General features: G+C 45.2%; 1 protein-coding gene across 1 annotated transcript in view; it reads right to left on the bottom strand.

The window, feature by feature from the left end:
• Positions 1–602, bottom strand: part of LOC143942261 (ribonuclease inhibitor-like) — a 90071-nt gene extending 89469 nt beyond the window's left edge. The window contains exons 1-2 of the mRNA XM_077463504.1: positions 532–602; positions 83–247 (exon numbers count right to left, since the gene is read on the bottom strand). Coding sequence (XP_077319630.1) covers positions 83–247; positions 532–602 — 236 coding nt within the window. The remainder of the gene's footprint in view (positions 1–82; positions 248–531) is intronic.
• Positions 603–24678: the final 24076 nt, after the last annotated feature.

Here is a 24678-nt window from a genome sequence, read left to right as displayed (position 1 = left end):
TGCTTTCACCTATTAATGTCTGGTTCACTCTGTTGCAGTCACACAATTCTGGTTACATCTGGTTTATGACAGTTATACTCACTGTAATTTCTCTATCCGACTTGTTGTCAGAGCTTCCATCAGATCCCTGAAATGAGGACCATCCAGATTGTTCCCAGACAGGTCCAGTGTCCTCAGTGTCTGGTTATTTCTTATTCCAGATGCCAGATGGGGGCAGGAACTGTCTGTCAGGCGATTAATATACAGTCTGTAGAAGAAGAGAAAAACTTTACTAGAAGAAAATTAATTTCTCCCCAGGAATGAATGTAACTATTCTCTACATGAATGGAACTCATTTCTCTTTATTGGAATCATTAATATTAGATCACTTTATAAAAGACGATCAATCATCTACAGTATTGGTGGTTTTCTCTTATTATGGATCCCAATTACTAAATGTGACATGAGAAGTGGATGAGGTGGTGTGATCCATTCATTATACCTGTATGGGGATTGGTCCATACACACTCACACTGACCTCTAGGCTTTCACCTCCAACCTTCTGCTAAGTCTTGGATGCAGTTGTGGAGATTCACTTTGATGGTCACAGAAGTCTCACTCATGTTGTGGAAACTTCATTGACTAAAAGTGACACCATTGTACTTTGGGATTTCCTTTGAACATCATAGTGGAGGATTTGATCTTATAGTGTGGAGAAAATTTTATTATTACCATTCTTTATTTTTACCTTTTTTACTTTTGGTAATATAGTGTAAGTTTATAGTTTTGTGTTCTGCCTGTTTTTTTAAATATCTCTATTCGTTTTTTTTTTTTTTTTTTTAACATATCCATTATACATTTCACCATTTACATTCATCGCTCTCTTCGGAGCTTCCATAACATCCATTCATAGTCATTTCCTGAAATACTATAAAATTATATATACATTTATACATTCATATCCCTTTCACCCCTTTTTTTTTCTCCCCCTTTTGGTGTGGCTTGCCCTGTCTCCATGCTGTTTTATCCTGATGCCATTTTTTTATCCAGCTTGCCCATACTCTCTAATATTTCTCTCCATATCCTCTACTCAAATATGTTTCCCTTTATAATGGTAGATTACTATTTACTAAATTTTTCCACCATGTTGATGTTGGGGCTTCCGCCTTCTTCCAATTCAGCACTATTGTCTTTCTAGCATAAAAAAGCAACAGACCCACCTGTATTCTCCTTCTTATAGGGATGATATTATTCCCTACTAGTCCTAATAGGCAGATCTCTGCCTCTTGATTTAAAGAGACTGATGTTACTATAGTAATTACTCTCAAAACCTCCCTCCAGAATATCGCTATCTTTGGACAAGACCAGAATACGTGGATGAAATTTCCTGGGGTACCTGCACATCTCCAGCAGTTTTGACAGTTTGTTGGAAATATTTTGTATAATTTGTATGGCATATAATAACTTCTATGTATTATTTTAAATTGTATTTATTTATCTCGCAGAGATACTAGTATTTGGAGATCTCCATATCTCCTCCCAGTTTTTATCTACTAATGTTGGAACATCTCTTGTCCAGTTTTCACATAGCTTGCTTATATCTGAAAATGTAGTTTTGGATAAGTAGCTATATAAAATTGAAATTTGCTTTTTTTTGGTCTTTTTCCTTACCATTTGCTCTAATTCTGTTTCTATCAATTGTGGGATCCCCTCCAGGAACTGAGCAAATAAAGCATGGACCAACTGCATGTATCTAAAAGTGTAGTTCCCAGGTATATTCCAATATTTTCTTATTCTGGCAAATGAAATAATTCTCCCTTCGGGTACAACTTGTGATAGTTTTTTTAATCCCAAATCTAGTCCATGCCCCTGGATCTTGGATGGAATCCAAATGTGGGGGCTCTGGATTTCTCCATAGTGGAGTGTTTGGGGATAAATCCCCTCTCAAATGGTCCTCTTTTGCCATGGCTTCTCTCCATAATTTTACTGTCGTAATCATCGAGGGAGTCAGATCTGGCCTATATTTTAATCCACAGAACGGCAATGACTGCAGTGCCTCCCGCAACTGGACCACTGCGGCATCTACCATTGTAGCAGAGTCATATCCATCCAGATTCAGCCATCTCCCTATCATCACCAACTGTGTAGCCATATAATATTTATAAAGGTCTGGGAAAGCCAATCCCCCTGTACCACCAGACGCATAAGTATGCTTAGTTTAATTCTAGCTGGCTTGCCTTTCCATATAAATGTAGAAAGCATTCCGTGTAGCTGTGTAAAAACAGTCTTAGGCAACCACTGCAGAGAATTTCTAAATAAATACAGAAATTTAGGAAGAATCTTCATCTTTATTAAATATATACGTCCAAGCAGTGACAGGGGCAATGCCTCCCAAATCTAACTTTTTCTTACACTCCTGTATTACTGGATCTAAATTCAGCATTTTAAAGTCTTTGACCTGTCAAGATTTTATTATGCCTAGATACTTAAATTCCATTTTAACGGTAGATCTGGGGGAGCTGTATCTTGTGCCCCTTTGTCAATAGAGAATAACAAAGACGTATCCCAATTCAGCCTTGTAAACATTGAAAAAATATTCAATAGTTCTAGTTCTTTGTGTTCTGCCTGTATAAGTAGCTCCATGATCTCCTATGTGCCCATACACATTGGGACGATTACAGGCATATTTTGAGCTCAACGTTTAGAGGCAGGAAAAATAAACCTTCTGGCTTGTGTTTCTGAAAAAGTGTGTATAAAGGGCGCTATCTAGACAAAGGAAAAACCTTAAATATTATAGTGAATAAATAAAAGCCGTATAAGTACATCAATACATTAAATAAAATGTGTGTAATCAAAAAGTGCACAATTCATCATTGTACATAAAAGTCCATACATTTCTATGATAAATGACGCTTCAATAAATGCTCCAACACCAAGCTCCTGAAATATATGCTCCAATACTCCAAACCAATAGTGCTTCACCCGGAGTGAATATAGAATGCACTCACCAGATTTCCCCGGCCAGCAAGTGACCATAAAGCATGAAATGGGAGAAACTCCTTGATTCATAGGTAAGTCTCCATCAGAATTCACAGCTATCTCCTCCAAACATGGATAAATACGATCACAATGGAATAAGCAGGGATATGTAAAAGAAATGTCTCCAGTATCACATGTCCTCCACAATATTCATCTGTCTCCTTCTCTCATCACAAGACTCTGTGGAATTGGCTCCACCACAAAGAGCCACAAAAGGCAGGTTTATTGTAATAAGGTTTTATTTAAAAGAAAGCTGCACTGACATATGTCCAATATGATACACATGGCATAAAGGCAGCTCAAGGGTCTGTAGAATCTGTCCCGCACCACTGTGTGACTAGTGACATGTGGCGGGCATTCCAACTATCCGGCGAAAGTGGAGGGCTCATGTCAGTTTGCATTTCAAGCCTCTCTTCTATGCATTTCACACTCTGCGTGAGTCATCGCGTTTCTGATTGTCCCTTTCTGGCAGAAAAAATACAAAATGCTCATAAACTGGTCTAAACTTTGTACAATAAACTCTCTATATGAATGTTTTTTCTGCCAAGGGAACTGCCATTTTTTTAAGCCCAGGGTGCATGGAGCCTTATGTAGTCTAAAGATGGAATTTGACGACATTCTCATATTTTTATATTATTTATGTGGTTTTGATATAAAACTGTCCAAGAATATTACTGTCTCAGTCAGTCCTGTTATACTCACTGTAATTCCTCTATCCGGCTTGTTGTCAGAGCTTCCATCAGATCCCTGAAATGAGGACCCTCCAGATTGTTCTTATATAGGATCAGGGTCCTCAGTGTCTGGTTATTTCTTATTCCAGATGCTAGGTGGGGGCAGGAACTGTCCGTCAGGTGATTATTATCCAATCTGTAGAAGAAGAGAAGAATGTTACCAGAAGAAAATTAATTTCTTCCCCAGGAATGAATGCAACTATTCTCTACATGAATGGAACTCATTTCTCTTTATTGGAATCATTAATATTAGATCACTTTATAAAAGACAATCGATCATGTACACTATTGAAGGACTTCTCCTTTGGTGGACCCCAATTACTAAATGTGACATGAGAAGTGGATGAGGTGGTGTGATCCATTCATTATTCCTGTATAGGGATTGGACCATACACACTCACACTGACCTCTAGGCTTTCACCTCCAACCTTCTGCTAAGTCTTGGATGCAGTTGTGGGGATTCACTTTGATCGTCACAGAAGTCTTACTCATGTTGTGGAAACTTCATTGACTAAAAGTGACACCATTGTACTTTGGGATTTCCTGTGAACATCATGGTGGAGGATTTGATCTTATGGTGTAGAGAAGATTTTATAACTACCGTTCTTTATGTGGACCTTTTTTTTAAATGTATACTAATATTTCTGCACTAATTTTATATATGCTAATTATAAAGTCTCTTTATTTGTTATCAGTGAAATAGTCTCCATACCATTGTTATATATATATATATATATATATATATATATATATATATATATATATATACACACATACACACTTATAGGGACTCTCACCTTTTATTGTTAAATTTTCACATTTATATTGTGTGAATGTTATATACTAGTGCTGCAATCTTCCATATTATACTAGATGTGCTAATTTCACCAATAGGGATCAAATATAACAATTACATTCAATACACAAATACACTTTCAAACATGTGAGCAAAGGCATATCTACTGTAACCTATTCACAGCTACTTCAATCTATAACATATAATGTATAAAAATACATAAACATACACGAAGAGCAACAAATTTATCTTAAAAAATTGCAAACATCAAGAGAAAGTTTATAAATGTGAAAAACGAGAGTTAGACTTACCGGTAACTCTGTTTCTAGGAGTCGTCCAGGACAGCACTAGAGAGATAGGCTCCACCTCCAGAGGCAGGAAACACAAACCAGATCTTTAAAGGGCGGTCTCCGTCCCTTCCCCTTCAGTCTTGTAACCGAGAACTTCCCCGGAAACGGCTTCTGTAACGACAAAAACACTTGTCCAGCATTATAACAGCATATAGGGAGGAAATCCATGCTGTCCTGGACGACTCCTAGAAACAGAGTTACCGGTAAGTCTAACTCTCGTTTTCTCTAGTCGTCTGTCCAGGACAGCACTAGAGAGGATCAACGAGAACTTACCAGATTAGGGGGGGACTACCGCTTGAAGGACCTTTCTCCCAAACGCCTGGTCTTGCGCTGAGATAAGGTCCAATCTGTAATGCTTCATAAACGTCGAGTAGCTTGACCAAGTTGCTGCTCGACAAATTTGCTCTGGTGTTGCTCCAGCTCGCTCTGCCCATGAGGTCGATAGTGCCCGTGTGGAGTGAGCCATGGGGGGAAAAAGGACATTCCATTTTCATTCCTTTGTAGGCTTCTACAATAGCTTGTTTGATCCACCTTGCAATTGTATTTTTTGAAGCTTGTGACCCCAATTTTTTACCCGCATGTAAAACAAATAATGCATCTGATTTTCTGATGCTTTTTGACATCTCCAGATACTGTAAGACACAGGCTCTCACGTCCAGTTGGCTAAACTCTACCTCCTTAGGATTAGTGGGGGACCCACAGAACGAAGGTAAAACAATTTCCTGTGTTCTGTGGAACTTTGTCACTACTTTGGGCAAAAACCCCGGGTCCGTGCGCAACACCAGCCTATCTTCAAAAATTTGTAAAAACTGCTCTTTCACCGAAAGTGCCTGAAGCTCGCTAATGCGTCTGGCTGTGGAAATAGCCACTAGGAACACTGTTTTAAGCGTGATCCATTTCAAGGAAAGTTCTTCTTCCCGAGACTTTTTCACCCATCCCTGTAACACAATTGACAGGTCCCATTTGGGTAAAATTTTGAAAGGAACAGGTTTAATCCTGGTCAACCCCTTAAAAAACCTGCTGACTAGCGGGTCTACTGCCAGGGGTTGATCCAAAAAAACAGACAGGGCCGCAATTTGTACCTTTAAGGTACTGATAGCCAGTCCCTTATCTACACCGTCTTGTAAAAATTCCAAGACCGTCGGGATACTTATAGACACCTTTTTTGTGTCCAACCATAAACAAAAAACCTTCCAATACTTAACATAAATTGCTTGGGTTACTTTCTTTCTACTAGAAAGGAGTGTTTTAATTACCCTATCCGAGAGCCCCTTAGACTTCAAGAGACTCTCTTCAGACGCCAGGCCGATAACTTTAGGGTCTGAAGTTCTGGCAACAGAACTGGACCCTGGGACAGCAGATCCTCTCTCTCTCGGGCAGTATGAGGGGAGGCTCGTCTGTCAGGCCCAGCAGCATTGAGAACCATGGTCTCTTCGGCCAATACGGAACCACCAGTATCAATGTGGTCCGTTCCTGCAAAAACTTCCTCAGGACTAGAGGAATTAGTTTGAATGGGGGGAAGGCGTAGCAAGTGCGAAACGCCCAGTTTTGTGCCAAGGCGTCTATCCCTTTTGCCCCTGCCTCCCTCTCTAGGGAGAAGTATACTGGGACCTGGGTGTTCGCTTTCCTGGCGAACAAGTCCACCTCCGGAAGACCCCATTTGCTCACTATCAGCTGGAAACTCTCCCTGTTCAGTGACCATTCTGATTCGTACACCCGGTGTTGACTCAGAAAGTCTGCCAGGTGGTTGTCCACCCCCTTTAGATGGACCGCTGAAACCGATTTTAGGTTTTCTTCTGCCCAATGCATGATCGTACTTGTTAGCTTGATCAAGGACGGGCATCTTGTTCCTCCCTGCTTGTTTAGGTAGGAAACTGCCACTATACTGTCCGAGAGGACCTGTACATGGTGGTCCTTCAGATCCCTGGCAAACACCCTTAAAGCTTCCCAGATTGCCTGCAACTCCCTCCAATTGGCTGACCTCTGGGACTGTGTCTTCCCCCAGCAGCCTTGGGCTACTTTCGACCCCAATTGGGCCCCCCAGCCCCAAGCACTGGCATCCGTGGTAATGCGAACAGACACTGGAGGAGACCACCATAGACCCCGTACTAGGTTCTCCTCCCTCTTCCACCATCAAAGAGACCTTCTGGTCTTTGAGGATAGATGGATAGTCCCGTCCAGGGATTCTTGTGTCCCGTCCCAGCTGTTCAGGATATTGGCCTGAAGGCACCTGAAATGAGCTCTTGCCCAGGGAACTGCAGGGACTGTTGCTACTAACAGGCCCAACCCTGCCATAGCTGATCGGATGGAAATTGTCCGATTGGACTGCAAAAAGGTTACCATCTCTTTCACCTTTTCTACTTTTTCCCCTGTGAGGAAGACTTTCTGTGACACTGAATCTACCAGAAAACCTAGATACTGTATGGCCTGTGTTGGTATCAAGTGCGACTTTTCTTCGTTTACCAACCACCCCAGCCTTTTTAGGCAAGAGATGGCTACCCTCAGATCTCCCTGTAATTGGAGCTTTGAGGGGGCGAAGAATAAAAGGTCATCCAAGTATGGTATGACAGCGATCCCTTTCAATCTTAGGGGGGCCAATGCTTCTGCCAGGACCTTGGTAAATATCCTGGGAGAAGAAGACAGACCGAATGGAGGTATTGAAACTGTCCTCCCCAAAGAATCGCTATCCTCAAATACTTTTGAGAGTCTTCTCGGATCGGGATGTGTAAATACGCGTCCCTTAGATCGAGAGAGGCCATGAAACAATTTGGAGGGAGTACTGTTCTCACTGTAAAAATTGTTTCCATCCGGAATTTCTTGTAAGTTACCCACTTGTTCAGTAACTTCAGATTCAAAATCAACCGGAATTTGCCTGATGGTTTCTTCACTACGAACACGTGTGAATAGAAACCGTGGTTTATTTCTTGTGACGGGACTGGCACTAAAACCCTCTGGTCTATTAAATCGCCAATTTGCGACAGCAAAGCTGTCGCTTTCTGGGGATCCTTGGGAGGCTTGGTCAGACACATCCTTGTAGGTGGGATGTGCTTGAACTGTATTTTGTAACCCTCCCTGATGATCCTCAGGATAAAAGAATTTGGGGCAGTCTTTTGCCACTGTGGGAAGAACTGCCCCAGTCTTCCCCCCACAGGAACCAAGTCACTGGGATTTAGTGTTTTTTTTAGAAGAGGAAAACAGATTGCCTTTCTGTTTTCCTCCCCCCCCCCACTGTTTCTTAGGGGTTGACTCTTTAGGGGTCTGTCCTTGTGACTGTCCCTGCCTTTGAGAACAAAAAAGCCGTTTACCTGTTGTCTTTTTGGGTTTGACAGGAAAGGCCTTCTTTTTGTCCGCAGTACGGTCCAGGACTTTCTCAAGATCCTGTCCGAACAATAGGTCTCCCTCAAAGGGGATGCCACATAACCTCACTTTTGAGGCCGAGTCGCCTGACCAAGACTTCAGCCAAAGTGCCCTGCGAGATGAATTTACAAGGGCAGCGGTCCTGGCTGACAATTTAACAGACTCTGCAGAGGCATCTGCTATATACCCTGCTGCTTTATGTAGCATAGAGCCATAGACTGAGTATAGCCTCAAATACAAAATATACGTAATACATATAACAGTACCATCATCCCAATTGATAATTGTCAAGAATTGGGAATTCTAAGGATATTGGGGCAGTTGCTGAGGCTGTTCCCTTGATATCCACACCCAAAAATGTTTGTTGAGGGGACTATTGCGGTACTAAATAAATCATAAAAGACTTTGTTATAAAAAAAAAAAATTTTTACCGCGAAACCGGTAGAGGAAACGTTTCTGTACCCCTCTTCAATAGAAACCTTACGGGGTTACCCGTCGGTAGTTTATTAAATTGTGGTGTATATGATTTTAGTAATATGAAAGTTTTGATGGATTTCATTTTTTTGTCCTTATTTATGATTTATTTAGTACCGCAATAGTCCCCTCAACAAACATTTTTGGGTGTGGATATCAAGGGAGCAGCCTCAGCAACTGCCCCAATATCCTTAGAATTCCCAATTCTTGACAATTTATGTAGCATAGGAAGGGAATCCACAATTTCCTTTCTGGAGGTCCCCCCTTCCAAATGGCCTTGTAATTGTTCCAGCCAGACCTCCAAGTTGCGAGCCACTATTGTCGTGGCCATTGCAGGTTTTAAATTAGTCATGGTTACTTCCCATGACCTTTTCATCAGTACCTCCATCCTTTAATCCATGGGTTCCTTAAGAACACCCATTTCCTCAAAGGCGAGGTCTGTTGATTTTGCACACTGGGAAAAAGCTGCGTCTACCTTGGGCACTTTGTTCCAAACACAAGAGGGGTCCTCGCTGAAGGGAAATCTCCGCTTCATACTTTTAGGAAAGAATAGCTTTTTCTCTGGCTCCTCCCACTCTTTTTTGATCGAATCTATCAGTGTGCTATGAACCGGAAAGACCCTAACTGAATCTGCCTTTAGGGTCTGATACATCCGGTCATGCAAGGACAGGGAGACTGGCTCTTCTCTAATTTCGAGCGTCTCATAGATCACCCCCAATAAGGCATCAACCTCCTCGAGTGAGAGCCTGTATCTGGGAGAGCTTGACCCTTGAACAGGAACATCTCTGGATGATGCTGCCTCACTTAGGCCATCCAGAGAATCAAATTCCTCTTCCCCTGATTCGTCACCTTCCACTGGGGTGGAAGCAGGGGGAACTGCGGTTGGTTTTGGGGTTTCAAGGTTCGCTAACATTGCTTTGATGGACTCCATTTCTTTCTGTACTCCAGAAATCAAATCCTTACAAGCTCCCATAGCTTCCTTATAGACCAATTTGTCTATGCATGGTTTACAAAGGGGCTTAGACCATCCTTCTTTTAATTTACTCATACATGAAGGACATCTCTTCTTCCCCCCCCTGACTTCTCTGGTTCTTTGGGCAGAGCCTAAGGCAAGAGAAGGCGAGAAGAAGGAAGGGAAAAAACAGACAAGCCAACGTCAGCGAAACCTTAGCAGAAATAGGATGCCTTCACCAAACACCTATGTGCACCCCACTAACAGGATTCGCAAGACTCTTTAGTCCGGATCCTGTTTGAGAGAGGGAGGGAGGAAAAACACACTTGGACTATTTCAAAATGCCTTTGCATTGATTAGTCCATCACCCCCCCCCCCCTCTCTCCCAGCCCTGTAGGTACAAGACACCTCTGTGTTTGCCTACCTGAGCTGGTTCGGCTCCACTGCCACACTCCACTGCATCCATATTCACTCGGAATCTTGCCTAACCGCCTGGAGGCTTTTCCCTTCGTAAGCGAAGCAGCACGAATGCTATGTGGCCGAGGCTTTTTAAATTAGCCGCCAAGGTTCCGAACGTCCACGCTCGCCGCGCGACCCGGAACCGGTAGTGGATTGCCGGAAGTCCTCTATCCTCCTCCTGCGTTCCACAGGCCGGAACTCGATGCCTGTGCCCGCCCCCCGCCTGACTTCGCGCCCAATTTTGAACCTATCGTCAGACGAGGAAACGACAGCCCTCCCCGGGCTTCAGAAGAAGGAGAACGCCGGTTCGTAGCTGCTGTCAACCCGACCGGAGGACTTCAGATGTCTGTTACCATCAACAGGTACCCAGAACTCCTTCCCCGTCTCTTATGGGCAATCCCACCGTCAGGAGAAGGAGAGCTCCTGATCCAGCCTCCTCCTCCGGTGGAGGAAACACAAAGACTGAAGGGGAAGGGACAGAGACCGCTCCTTTAAAGATCTGGTTTGTGTTTCCTGCCTCTGGAGGTGGAGCCTATCTCTCTAGTGCTGTCCTGGACAGACGACTAGAGAAAAACTGATTTCCTACAAATCATTCATTACTAATCCCATCTCCAATCAACATACAGTGACTTGTGCAGTAAGAGCCCTTTCACACTGCAGCACTGCTAAAACAGCTGTAGAGTGCTGGTCATTGTTGCGGTGCTTTAGTGGTGTTTTTAGCTGAGCTTTTCTTGCACTAGTGGGCCGGTGACAACGGGACCTTAAAAAAAGAGAGAAGATCCGTTTTGCGGCTCTTTCAAAGTGCTTTGGAAGTGCTGCCCATTCATTTCAATAGGTAGGGGTGTTTTGGGAGCGCTATTTATAATGCTCGTAACCTGCCCCCAAAGATACTGTTGCAAAACTTTTTCTAACGTCCCACAAGCGCACCCCCCCCCACACATAAATGGAGGCAGTTTTCAGGTGCCATTTCTAGTGCTAAAACACCTGAAAACTGCCTCAGTGTGAAAGGGGTCTAAAAGAAATACCAGAGATTCACCCAGATGGATTAAATCAATGCTGATCAACTTCCACCTCTTTGCAGTAACTTCAATCAACCTCCCCCACAACAATGAGCAAACAGGTCACTTACCAAAAGGTTTGTCTCAACAAGCAAGGCCCAGATACGCTTGTTTATATCCTTCCAGCAGCGCCAGTCCACTCAAGATGGCTTCTGATGGGAACAGACTGTGCCACGGAATGTCAGACCTCCAGGTAGTAACTCCAATATCACCCGAGGTATCCAGACAATGGCCGCAATCACATTACATAGAAAAGAAAAAGCCTCCATAGTACATAACCCTTAATATATATAGAATCACAGATATTGCACTTCCATCATATACACAGAACTCAGAGTACACACCGCTCCAGACTGCAGCCGTGTATGATGGAGTCCAGGCAGTGACATGGAGGCTTTTTCCTTTCTATGTAATGTGATTGCGGCCATTGTCTGGATACCTCGGATGATATTGTATTTTTGCACATTATATGTTATACAGATTGAAGTAGCTGTGAATAGGTTGGAGAAGATCTGCCCTTCCTCATATGTATAAAAGTGCATTTAATTTTTTATTATTGATCACTATTGATGGAGTTATCACATCTACATTAGAAGTGTTGGTATTCAGACACATAGAACGTCCACGGAGCCGCAGCTGCAGGCTGTGGGCGTAGGGACGGCATGACAGCTGCTTTGTATGCACTGTCGCCGTCTTTAGATTAGAAGAGAGTGGCCGCTTTAAGATTGGGGAGTAGGCGGGGCGGTGGGCGGAGCCTGCCGCCGTGATACCACGAGGCACAGGAAGCCAGGGGTCAGTTGGAGAGCGGAGGAGGAAGCGATTGCGTGCACCCTCGCCGCTCCTACGATACCATGGCTTCTGCTGAATTTCTGGGGCATCTGCGGGCTGCGTTTGAGAGGGAGGGCGCCGCATGGCTCCAGGCCCAACTAGCGGCCGTGTCGGCGGAGCGCGAGACAGCGGTGAGGGGGGGGGGGGACGTCAGAGACACCTCGGGCGCGGCGCTCCCGAGCGCTTCAGCCCTGAAGTAGGCTGCAGGGGCCTCCCGCGGACGGCGCGCAACACCCCCGGGCGGGAAGGATGGCGTATTGCAGCGGACTCCAGGGGAAGGGATGACCCCGGCCTCCGCCCCATCTGGGGAAAGGAGCAGCAGGTATGCAGCGAGGAGCAGGGCCCGAAGGAGGGGACCAGAGAGCCCGGCGGGTGGGGCAGGAACATTCCAGGAGTCGACGCCCCCTGGACGGCGCCAGTGCATTGCCATAGCCATGGCGGCTGCGGGAGCGGTGGGGGGCGGCCTGAACGGTTCGTAAGTGCAGCGGGTGGGGGTTCGGCCCAGCAGGGTGGCCCCCAGTCCCAGGGACGATGGCAGTGGACATTCGGCTAGCCAGGGCCCGGGTGGGGCAGCCGCTGGGGCACGCGGGGTGCGGCATCGGCGCACCGGGAGACACAGGAGCCCTTCTCCCGGACAAGGAGGCGGGGCTGGCGGCAGGGGGGCTCGGGACTCCAGAGCACAGCATCGCAGACCCCTGGATGGTGGGGCGGGCCCGTCGGGGCGTCCTCCTTCTGAGCACGTGCCGGCTGTGGAGAGCGGAAGGTCGGAGGGCGAGCTGTCCGAGTCTGACGGTGGAGACGATCGAGGAGAGGAGACGGCGCTGGGTCCGAGAGCGGCGGCTGCGAGGCCCGGTCCTGGGCAGCCCGGTGAGTGTGACACTTCTATTATGTCTACTTTGTTGCATGGTTTGTTGGGTCGGAGTGGCGGTCAAGGGTCACCCGGTGGGGGTGGGGGGATCGGGTCTGGGGGGTCTGCTGTCCGGCCTCCGACTCCTGTGGCCTCGGCTGGCGACACGGGGCAAGAGGGCCTGGGTTTTCTGTTGTTGGGCCTGAAAGACTTGGTACAGCGGTTTGAGAGTGGGGTGGGGAGCGGGCCATCCCGAGCATGGTCGCAAGCCTCGGCTGGGAGTAACCTCTTCGCCTGCGGTGCCCCCGGTGTCACCGGTGGTGGGGGGGGAGAAGGCGGCGGGTGCTTCTGCACCCGCGGCAGAAGTGAGTTCGGAGAAGGCGGGAGACAAAAGTACGGATCAGGTGCGGTTGGCGGATGCGGCGCGGAGCGATGTCTACGTCTGCTTCGAGGGACCATTAGGGGCACACCTGAAGCCGGAGGAGAAGGAAAAAATTTGGAAGGGTGAGTACGTTGAGATCTTCACCCTACTGCCACTGGAGAAATTCAACCTGGATAGGTTGAAGCCTGAGGAGCGGAAGAAGGAAGACGAGGAGAAGCGACGGTACCGGCTGATTCCCAGGACCTTCGATAACTGGCTCCAGGCGTTTGCCATTTTGGCGAGTGTGGTGGGTGAGAAGGCGCTGGAGCATTGCTCGGCTTTGTTCGTGTATTTGGAAGCTGTTAGTGAAGCGCATCGGACGTATGGCGGCACTGCGTGGCTCCGGTACGATGAGCAGTTCAGGCAGCGGATGGCAGTCCGACCTTCACTTCGCTGGGCGGCGAGGGCTCCTAACCAGTTTTTTCAGCAGGGGGTCAGAGGTTCTGCCATCCCAGGACAACCGGCCGATGGGGTTATTGCTGGCAGTTTAACGAGGGATCTTGTAAATTTGGGTCGAGCTGCCGGTTCAAGCACTTGTGTTCGGGCTGCGGGGGATCCCATGCCCTCGCAAAATGTTTCAAAAAAGGAAAAGGGCGCCCCAGAGATTCTGTCAACAAAAGGGACGACTCCGGTTCGGGTGGAAAGGATGCTGCCTTTCCTCAATAGATACCCCGACAGGGCGGGGCGCGCTTGCTGGAGGCGGGGTTTACTTCGGGTTTTCAGATCCCTTGCTCCTTGACGTCGGTGCCCCCATTTGCCAAGAATTTGAAGTCGGCTCTGCAGCACGCGTCTGTGGTGACGGAGAAGTTGGGTAAGGAAGTCGCGTTGGGCCGCATGGCCGGCCCGTTTCGGGAGGCACCTCTCCCGCGTCTGGTGGTTTCTCCGCTGGGGGTGGTTCCAAAAAAGGAGCCGAACAAGTTTTGGTTGATCCATCACCTGTCTTTTCCAAAAGGGGGATCGGTGAACGATGCCATCGCGCCGGAGGACTGTGCGGTTACATACACCTCCTTTGACACGGCGGTGTCGTGGGTTCGGCGATATGGCCGCGGGACCCTAATGGCAAAATCCGACGTCGAATCGGCGTTCTGGCTTTTGCCTGTGCACCCGGATAGTTTTTGGCTGTTGGGGTGCCGATGGGAAGGGGCATTTTACGTGGATCGGTGCCTGCCTATGGGGTGTTCGATTTCTCGTGCCCTGTTCGAGCACTTCAGTTCCTTTTTTGGAGTGGGCCGTTAGGGATGCTTCGGGCATTAACTCGGTCGTCCATTACTTGGACGATTTTTTGTGTGTTGGCCCGGCTGGCTCGAACGTCTGCGCGGTCCTCTTGGGAACGCTGCAATACTTGGTGGAACGCTTTGGCGTCCCTTTGGCTCCGGGTAAGACTGAAGGGCCTAAAGCCTGCATCACGTTCTTGGGGATTGAGATCGATTCGGTCAAGATGGAATGCCGCCTGCCCTTGGATAAGTTGGAGGCGTTGCAGGAGGAAATTCGGGGGACAATAGGGGTTCGCAAGCTGCAGTTGCGGCTGTTACAATGCCTGTTAGGGAAGCTCAATTTCGCGTGTCGGATTCTTCCGATGGGGCGGATTTTTTGTCGCAGGTTGGCCGCGGCTACGGCTGGGGTTCGGGCCCCCACGCATTTCGTGACTCTTAAGCGGGAACACAGGGAGGACCTGAGGGTGTGGCAGGAGTTCTTAGCGGCCTACAACGGACGGGCACTGTGGATGTCGGGTCCCATCAGTAATTGGGATCTGGAGTTGTTTACGGATGCTGCGGGGTCTTCCGGTTTTGGTGCCTATTTCAAGGGACGTTGGTGCGCGGCACCATGGCCCACGGAGTGGGCATAGGCTGGGTTTTTGAAGAACCTGGTGCTGTTGGAATTTTTTCCCATTGTCGTGGCGCTGGAAATTTGGGGGGAGCTTCAATTGCGATAACATGGGGGTGGTCCAAGTGGTCAAACGGCTGACCGCGGCCTCTGGGCCGGTGGTTAGGCTTGTACGCCATTTGGTATTACGCTGCTTGCAATTGAATGCCTTCATCTATACTGTACACCTGCCGGGGGTTGAGAACACGCTGGCTGACGCGCTGTCTCGTTTTCAGTGGGACAGGTTTCGGGGATTGGCGCCAGAGGCGGAGCGTCACGGGATCAGCTGCCCGGCTTGGATGTGGCGCATAGCATTGGACTCGCAGCAAGGTGGATTGAGTTGTCCGTGAGTAGGACGACGTGGAAGGCTTATTCGAAGGTGTGGCGGGAATGGTCTGACTGTTTGACAACGATCGGCATGGCCCCGGGCGATGCGGGCATGGCTCAGGCAGTGTTCTACTTCCTTAGCTTGGCAATGGAAAAAGGGGTGTCGGCGGCCTCGCTTGACAGGAAGCTGGCGGGGTTGGCCTTTTTGTTTAAATGGGAGGGAAGTCCTGACTATACTAAAGAATTCTGGTTGCGGCAGGCGGTGAAGGGTTACTGGAAGGAACATAGACGGAGGGACGGGCGGCGTCCGGTTTCCTTTCAGGTGCTACGCGGCCTGTGCGGGGTGTTGGAGACGGTATGCGATTCCATATACGAACAGGTATTGTTTCGGGTGGCTTTTTCCTTAATTTTTTTGGGGGCTTTCCGGATTGGTGAGATGTTTTGCCCGGCCAGGGCGCGACATGGGGGGTTAGCGATGGGGGAGGTTGAGCTGGGCCCAGGGGCGGTGAGGATTTGGTTGCGCAGGTCCAAGACTGATCAGGAAGCGAAGGGGATGCTGGTGGAAGTGGGTTCGATTGCCGAGGGCGCTATTTGTCCTGTGGGGGCGGTGGGGGCATTCCTGCGCGTCAGGCCTCCTGGCCCGGGCCCCTTTTTCGTGCACGAAGATGGTTCCTTTTTGTCCACATTTCAGTTCAGGGCCGTTTTAAAAAAATGTGTGCTAGCAGCGGGCTTTGACCCTAAACATTTTTCATCTCACTCCGTCTGCATCGGGGCGGCCACTGAAGCGGCTAGGTCCGGGCTGGGTGCTGGGTCGGTTCGGAGAATTGGGAGGTGGGACTCTGAGAGGTACAGGCTGTATGTTAGGCCAGAACTGTTAGTTTGAGCATGTTGGTGTTGAGGTGGGGATATGTCTGATGTTTTGGGGAGATGTTATGGTTGTCGTGTATTTACTTAAATATGATGTTGGCTTGGTGTGGATTCTGGGCCATTCATACGTGTTTTGAGGTTCGAAGAGAGCGGACATTCGGCCTAATGGGCGGCAGCTTCGGATTCCTAGGAACGAGGCGCAGGTTCGCTGGATTGGGGTCCCCGGTATGAGGTGGAACAGGGTGTTGGGTGAGGTGCACAGATTTTCTCGCCTGGATCGTCCGCCTGATGTTCTTCTATTGCACGTGGGGGGTAATGACATGGGGGTCAGGTCAATGAGGGACCTCATCAGAGACGTTAAGTGTGATTTTCTCAGGCTGAAAGCCGCTTACCCGGGCATGGTCCTGATATGGTCTGACATGGTTAGCAGGACGTCGTGGAGGTGGGCGCTGTCGGAGAAAAAAGTGGATAGGGCCAGGGTCAAGGTTAATAAGGAAGTGAGCCGGATTTTTATCAGGAATGGGGGGTTGGCGGTCAGACACAGGGAACTGGAGTTTGAGACCTGGAGGTATTTGCGGAGTGATGGGGTTCATTTGAATGAGGTGGGAACGGACCTGTGGACTTTGGGACTCCAGGAAGGGATTCACAGGGGTTTGTGTGTGTGGCGCTGCTCGAAAGGGTAAGGCTTTACCACCTTTCGAGCTGTGGCAGTGTTTTTGGGGGTCAGTTGAGAAGGTAAAGTGGTGCAGATGGAGAAGAGGTGGTACCCATCCATGGTGATGGGGGTGGTTGGTTTTGTACTTCACGGTTACATGGGGTTAACCGGGAAGAGTAAAAGGGGTAGGTCACTGCATTGGTTGGGTATAGCCTCCGAGACAGGGGTTTCCGTCTGGAGGTCAAGAGTTTAAAAGGTAATGTGCAGTGACCAGTAGGGTCTATTTATGCTATGACCCAGGATACAGTTTTAAAAGAAAGTTGTTTACATGTTAATTATGGTTATTTATTGAAAGTTTATATTTTGTTACATTTATATATATATTTGGTTTAATAAATCAAGGCCTGTCGGCCATTTACTCCACAATAGTCTGGTCTGGTTTTTGGGGTGACGTTGGGTTTGGAATGAGGTAAAAGGATCTATTGGGTAAGAGTGATATGGAGGGGAAGTGTCAGACAATACAGAGGTCATGTAGGTTGCAGATTTCTCATTCGTCTCATCACACATTTTGTCATTAAGTATATCTATATCAGACTTCCTGCTGGTGGCTGGTTTTCATTGATTAGATTTTCACAAAATAGTTCATGTTTTTTAGTGCAAATATTCAATTTTTTTAACTTTTTTTTTATCCAGCTTTATAGAACTGTCTGATATTGGTGATATATAGAGACAACCAGGAGATTAAATATATCTCCATTATTATTATTTGATATATATAGTTTAGACATAAACTCTGTTACCAAAAGTATTGGGACACCTGTCTTTACAAGCACATGAACTTTAATGGTATTCCAGTCTTAAGCCTTGTACACACGATCATATTTTCTGATGACCGTTCGTCCATTTTTTTTGTTGCATGCTAGTCTCATATCGAAAGTGAAGAGGTTACTCAACATACAAAAATTCTCATCCGACAGAATACAACTTCAGAAGTGACGTAATATGTTCAATATTTTTTTGTTTCCGATGGGAAATGTTGTATGTGAGCTCGTTGTTGGGAAGTCCGACCGTGTGTATGCTCTATCAAACATTTGCTGTCGGACCTGATAGCAGGTTCTCAAATTTTCCGCTAACAAAACTTGTTGTCAGAAAGTCCGATTATGTGTACACAAGTCTGTCGCACAAAAGTTAACGCGTGCTCGGAATCAAGCTGAAGGAGCCGCACTGGCTATTGAGCTTCCTTTTTCTCGGCTCATCAAACGTCTTGTACGTCACCGTGTTCTCACGGTCGAAATTGTTGGCCAACATTTGTGTGACCGTGTGTATGCAAAACAAGCTTGAGCCAACAACCTTCGAACAAAAATCCACAGTTTTGTTGTCAGAAAGTCTGATTGTGTGTATGAGGCATTACTCTTACAATTTATTTTGGGCGAAAATGCGCCATACTAACGACCCGAAAATTGCCATTACAAAATTTTACTTCCAATTTTCGTATTGTGTGTATGGGCCTTTAGTTCATAGGGTTCAATATTGAGTTGGCCCACCTTTTGCAGCTACAACAGCTTCAACTCTTCTGTAAAAGGCTATCCACAAGGCTTAGGTGTGTGTTAATGGAAATGTTTGACCATTCTTCCAGAAGCACATTTGTGACGTCAGGCACTATTGTTGCATGAGAAGGCCTGGCTCGCTGTCTCCACTCTAAATAATACCAAAGGGGTTCTATCGGGTTGAGGTCAGGACTCTGTGCAGGGCAGTCAAATTCTTCCATCCCAAACTCACTCATCCATGTCTTTATTGACCTTGCTTTGTGCACTGGTCCAAATCATTTGGTGGAGAAGGGATTATGATGTGGGGTTGTTTTTCAGGGGTTGGATTTGTCTCCTTAGTTCCAGTGAAGGGAACTCTTAAGGCATCAGTATACCAAGACATTTTGGACAATTTCATGCTCCCAACTTCGTGGGAACAATTTAGGGATGACCGCTTCCTGTTCCAACATGATGGTGCACCAGTGCACAAAGCAAGGTCCATAAAGTCAAGGATGAGCGAGTTTGGGGTGGAAGAACTTGACTGGCCTGCAGAGTCCTGTCCTCAACCTGATAGAACACCTTTGGGATGAACTAGAGCAGAGACTGCAAGTCTGGCCCCCTCTTGTCCAACATCAGTGCCTGACCTCTCAAATGCGCTTCTGGAAGAATTGTCAAATATTCCGATAGACACACTCCTAAACCTTGTGGACAGCCTTCCCAGAAAAGTTGAACATGTTATAGCTGCAAAGGGTGGGCCAACTCAATATTGAACCCATGGATAAATGCCCTGTACACACGGTCGGACATTCTGACGACAAAATCCGTTGGATTTTTTCCAACAGATTTTGGCCCAAACTTGTCTAGCACACACACGGTCGCACAAAGTTGTTGGAAAAGCCGATGATTCTGAACGCGGTGACGTACAACACGTACGACGGGACTATAAACGTGCAAGAGGCCAATAGCTTTTGTCTTGTAATTTATTCTCAGCATGTGTGGCACTTTGTTTGTCGGAATTGCCTACACACAATTGGAATTTAAACGATCGGATTTTGTTGTCTGAAAATTTTAGATCCAGCTCTCAAACTTTGTGTCGGAAATTCCAATGGAAAAAGTCCGATGGAGCCCACACACGATCGGATTTTCTGACATGATCCGATCACACATTTTCTGTCGGAACGTCCGACTGTATGTACAGTGCATAAGACTGGGATGCGATTAAAGTTCATGTCTGTGTAAAGGTAGGCGTCACAATGGTAATATAGCGCAACGATCCAGTATTGAATATTTAGGCTCCATGCACACTGGCTTAAAAATCGCTGCTACTACAGGAGTTTTGAATTCTGCCTGTAGAAGCAGCTCCATGTTCTATATGTCCAGCAGCTGAGTTTAGGATTCCAAGCTGGATTCAAGGCAAGTTGACAGTCTCTGTCCCTAATGTATGTATGAGTAGCTGCCGACAAGCTGCACGAGAGCCACTCACAGCGAGGATCCTGGAGAGGCAGGAAGACTCCACACAGATACATGTGCATGTGATCCTCAAGTCAGCTGGTGAGTGATGCTGGTGGTTGCTTTGCTTATGCGTTTCAGAGCGTGGCCTCCTTCAGGTCTACCATGTTTTTTTCACAGGGGCCCTTAAATATTTTCCTTCATAAGGTGGTTAACCTGTTCGGTGTCAAATGATAGGCAATCGCAAGGAACACATGGCTACTCATTAGCAGGGATGAGCCCGATGTTCTAGTCAAACGTAATTTGGTGTGTTCGTGGCAAATTTGAAAGCTGCGAAACACCCTTTTAAAGTCTATGGGAGAAATCAAAAGTGCTAATTTTAAAGGCATATATGGATGGTATTGTCATAAAATGTGTTTGAGAACCCAGGTCCTGCCCCAGGGGACATGTATCAATGCAAAAAAAAGTTTTAAAAATGGCCATTGTTTCAGGAGCAGCGATTTTAACAATGCTTAAAAGTGAAACCATAAAAGTGAAATATTGCTTTAAATTTCATACCTGGGGGGTGTCTATAGTATGCCTGTATATCGGCACATTTTTTCCCCGTGTTTAGAACAGTCCCTGCACAAAATGACATTTCTAAAGGAAAATAAGTCATTTAAAAAACTACTCACAGCTATAATGAATTGTCGGGTCTTGGCAATACAGATAAAAGTATTTGAAAAAAACGGCATAGGGTCCCCCAAAAATCCAAGGGCCTGGTATGATTAAGAGGAAGCCCAAACCAAATTTTTTTTTTATTGCGTGGGGGTCCCCCCTATATATATATATATATATATATATATATATATATATATATATATATATATATATATATATATATATATATATATATACATACACATACACATACACACACACCACCCAGGAGGAGCCTGTGGTGGTGACATCATTACGTTTGTTATCCGGAGATTGATGGGACACAGTTAGGAGGCGGGAGGAAGTGAGAGGAGACACCACAATCTTTTGATTTTACATGATTATACCATGAATAATCCTGTAAGTGCAATTTGTTTATACTATTAAACCCTTTAACCATTTTAAGAAATACTATATGTGATTATTTGTAGCCGTATTAGTGCAATTGTGCAATTGTGATAGAGAAAATTGAGTATTGTCCGTGATACTTTTTTTTTATTTGCACTAACATACAATTTTTCAGGACAAGCTTTCGAGGTATGTCCCACTCCCCATCTTCAAGGTCCAAGCAGTACTGATTTACAAATTTGTGGATTTGTAAATCAGTACTGCTTGGACCTTGAAGAAGGGGACATACCCCAAAAGCTTGTCCTGAAAAATTGTATGTTAGTGCAAATAAAAAAAAGTATCACGGACAGTACTCAATTTTCTCTAAGAAATACTATAGTAGTATGTAGTGGTTAGCACTCTCTCCTAGCAGTAAGAAGGGTCACTGGTTCAAATCCCAACCACGACACTACCTGCCTGAAGTTTGCATGTTCTTCCTGTGCCTGTGTGGGTTTCCTCCAGGTACTCTGGTTTCCTCCCACACTCCAAAGACATGCAGGTAGGTCAATTGGCTTCTGTCCAAAATTGGCCTTAGCATATGAATGGGGACCTTGGATTGTGGGCTCCTTGAGGGTAGGGACTGATGTGAGTGTGCTATATACAGGGATAGGGACAATTGTAGACACACACTCAGGATGGACTGGTGCCTTTATTCAAACTTACTAACTATGTAACCATGGGAGCCATTTTTGTTCTTGTTTCATGAGTTTTATAGCTTGCCTTCAGTGGTGGAAGGCACTATAGGTTGTGGGGGAGACCTTCATTTTTCCCAGTGTTTGGCAAGACTATCCTTGTGGTAGTCATTTGAAGCTGGTAAGAGGCTTTAATATTCACTTGGGTGTGAAGCATCCTTGACATGGGACTTTTTCACTGATGTTTTGCTTGAAGCAGCACTTGCACTTTATGGACTTTTGTTTAATACCCCAAGACATATTAATGCACTGTTTCATATTGGGTTTTTCTTAGTGATTGGTTCATCAAATGTATGCACATTTATCACTTATTCGGATAATTTATGTATTTAATTTTTTTTTGGTGCCTGCCTTAGTTTTCTTCACTAGAGTTTTTTTCACCACTGTTAAATTTATTTTTATTTATTTTTAGTCAAACATTGTTTGTTTCACTGTATTTAATGTTACTCTCAATGCCTTAGTGGAATATTTTTGTTTAACTTTATGCCATATTGAGATTTATGGTGACTGCTTTAGTTTTCTTCACTAGAGTTTTTTTCACCACTACTTCATATAGATTCATTTTTTATATAAAAACTTTTTTATATTTATTTTTAGATAAATATTGTTTGTTTCACTGTATGTAATACTATTCCTAAAGCTTTTGTGGAATTTTTCTGCTTCTATGCCATAGTATTGAGATTTTTTGTTCATCGCGGTCTCTTCACAAATTACTATCTAGCGCTGCAGCGACATTTTTTATTTACTGTATTTATTGGCGTATAACACTCACTTTTTCACAATGAAAATCGGGTGCAAATAGCGTGTGCGTGTTATACGCCAATATAAAAATTTTTGTTTTTTCCTGAAACTTCCCTCTTAAAATGAATGTGCGTGTTATACACCTGTGCGTGTTATACGCCGATAAATACGGTATTCTATTTTGAGTTTGGTATCAGACTTTTTGGTGCTGGCAGCTTCTCACTACAATATTGTTTTCTCTAGCGCAGCGTTTAGCTTTTGGTTTTTGCTTATAATATAGATACCCCCCAGGTACGAAATTTAAAGGAATATTTCACTTTTATTGTTTCACTTTAAGCATTATTAAAATCATTGCTCCTGAAAAAATTGTGATTTTGAACGTTCGTGTCCCATAGACTTTAATGGTGTTCGCGTGTGCGAACAAATTTTTCGCATGTTCTGCTGCAAACTGAACCGGGGGGGTCTTTGGCTCATCCCTACTCATTAGCAAGACAACCTTGATGTATAATCATAGTGCACATTCATTATCATTATATATATATATATATATATATATATATATATATATATATATATATATATATATATATATATATATACTCTTCACAAACTCTTCACCTTTCCTAGATGGAAAGGTGAAGAGTTATATAAAGAAATTCACAACCTCGAACCAAGTCATAAAAATACAGGAGACCATGGAACAGAACTTGGCAGTTATCTTAAAAAGAGATGAACTAAAAGATCTTATTGAACAGGAAAACAGAACGCTCTTCTATCGGCTCAAGAAGGAGAGGTGCCAATGGGGGAGATACATCAGGTAAATATCTATCCAAAATGTTAAAAAAGAAAATTAGGGTCAATTTTATCGATTGTATACAAACTGGTAACAGGGAAAAGTTATACTCAACCCCAGATATAGCGCGGGCTTTTCAAGATCATTATGGGAAACTATACTCGATAACTCAAAAAGATCCCCCAGATAAGATAAAAGAGATGCTAGATAACAGTTGAGTTCTGTTAAATGAAATTGGCTCCTTAGAGGATCCCATAACGGAAGCACAGATATTTAAAATCTTAAAAAAGAGTCACCAACCGGAAAAAGTCCAGATTCCGAAGTGTTGTCGACCATATATTACAAAAAGTTCAGTGACATTTTAGTCCCCAAGCTGTGTTCTTATATGAATAGGATAGGCGCTAAATGGGAAAAACTATGTGAAGCACTAGAGGCCGCGATTACCATCATCCCATAGGAAGGAAAGGATCCCTCATTGTGTTCAAGCTATTGACCCATTTCCCTATTGAATGCCAGCGTGAAGTTGTTGGCGAATATACTAGCAGGCAGAATGAGGACATTAATGAATAACTTGGTGCACACTGACCAAGTGGGCTTCATCCCAGGCAGGGAAAGTAGGGATAATGGTATTAGAACTCTTTTACTAGTACAAAAGATAAAAGATAGTAATTCCCCAGGACTGCTACTGTATATAGACGCCGAAAAAGTGTTTGACAGAGTAGATGCCGAACAAATTGGAGGCATTTGGAGTTGGCCTCAAGATGATTTGCTGGATAATATGATCACTCTACAGCAAGGGTCAAAATGAATGGGACAGCATCAGAGTTCTTTGAAATGTATAATGGGACTCAACAGAGTTGTCCCTATTACTGTTTGTCCTACCCTGTTTCCCCTAAAATAAGACCTAGCCTGATTGTCGGTGTTGGCTGCAATATAAGCCCTACCACCCAAATAAGCCCTACCCTGTTTCCTCAAAAATAAGCCCTACCCTGAAAAGAAGACCTACAAGGACTTTAACTAGGGCTTATTTGGGGGGTAGGGCTTTTATTGCAGCTATTACCGACAATCACACTAGGTCTTATTTTAGGGGAAACAGGGTATTATTAGAACCATTGTTGAAGGGGTTAGACAAAATCCTGACACTAGGGGGTTACAAATTGATGAGGAGGAACATAAATTAGCGGCATATGCCGACATCTTGTTTTACGCTACAAGCCCTATGATAACCCTCCCCAACCTACTGAAAATGTTATAAACCTACAGCAATGTAGCAAATTTCAAGATGAACCCCTCAAAATACTTAACATAAGTGTTAAGCCACAGGAGGAAGGTATTTACAAACAGGCCTTCCCATTTATATGGAGGGACACCGAGTTAAAGTATTTAGG

This window comes from Lithobates pipiens, unplaced genomic scaffold, assembly GCF_037356315.1.
Source record: "Lithobates pipiens isolate NorthernLeopardFrog02 unplaced genomic scaffold, aLitPip1_a1.2 Scaffold_30, whole genome shotgun sequence".
NCBI lineage: Eukaryota > Metazoa > Chordata > Amphibia > Anura > Ranidae > Lithobates > Lithobates pipiens.
The sequence above is the reverse complement of the archived record's forward strand: the minus strand, read 5'-3'. Positions and strand labels throughout refer to the sequence as shown.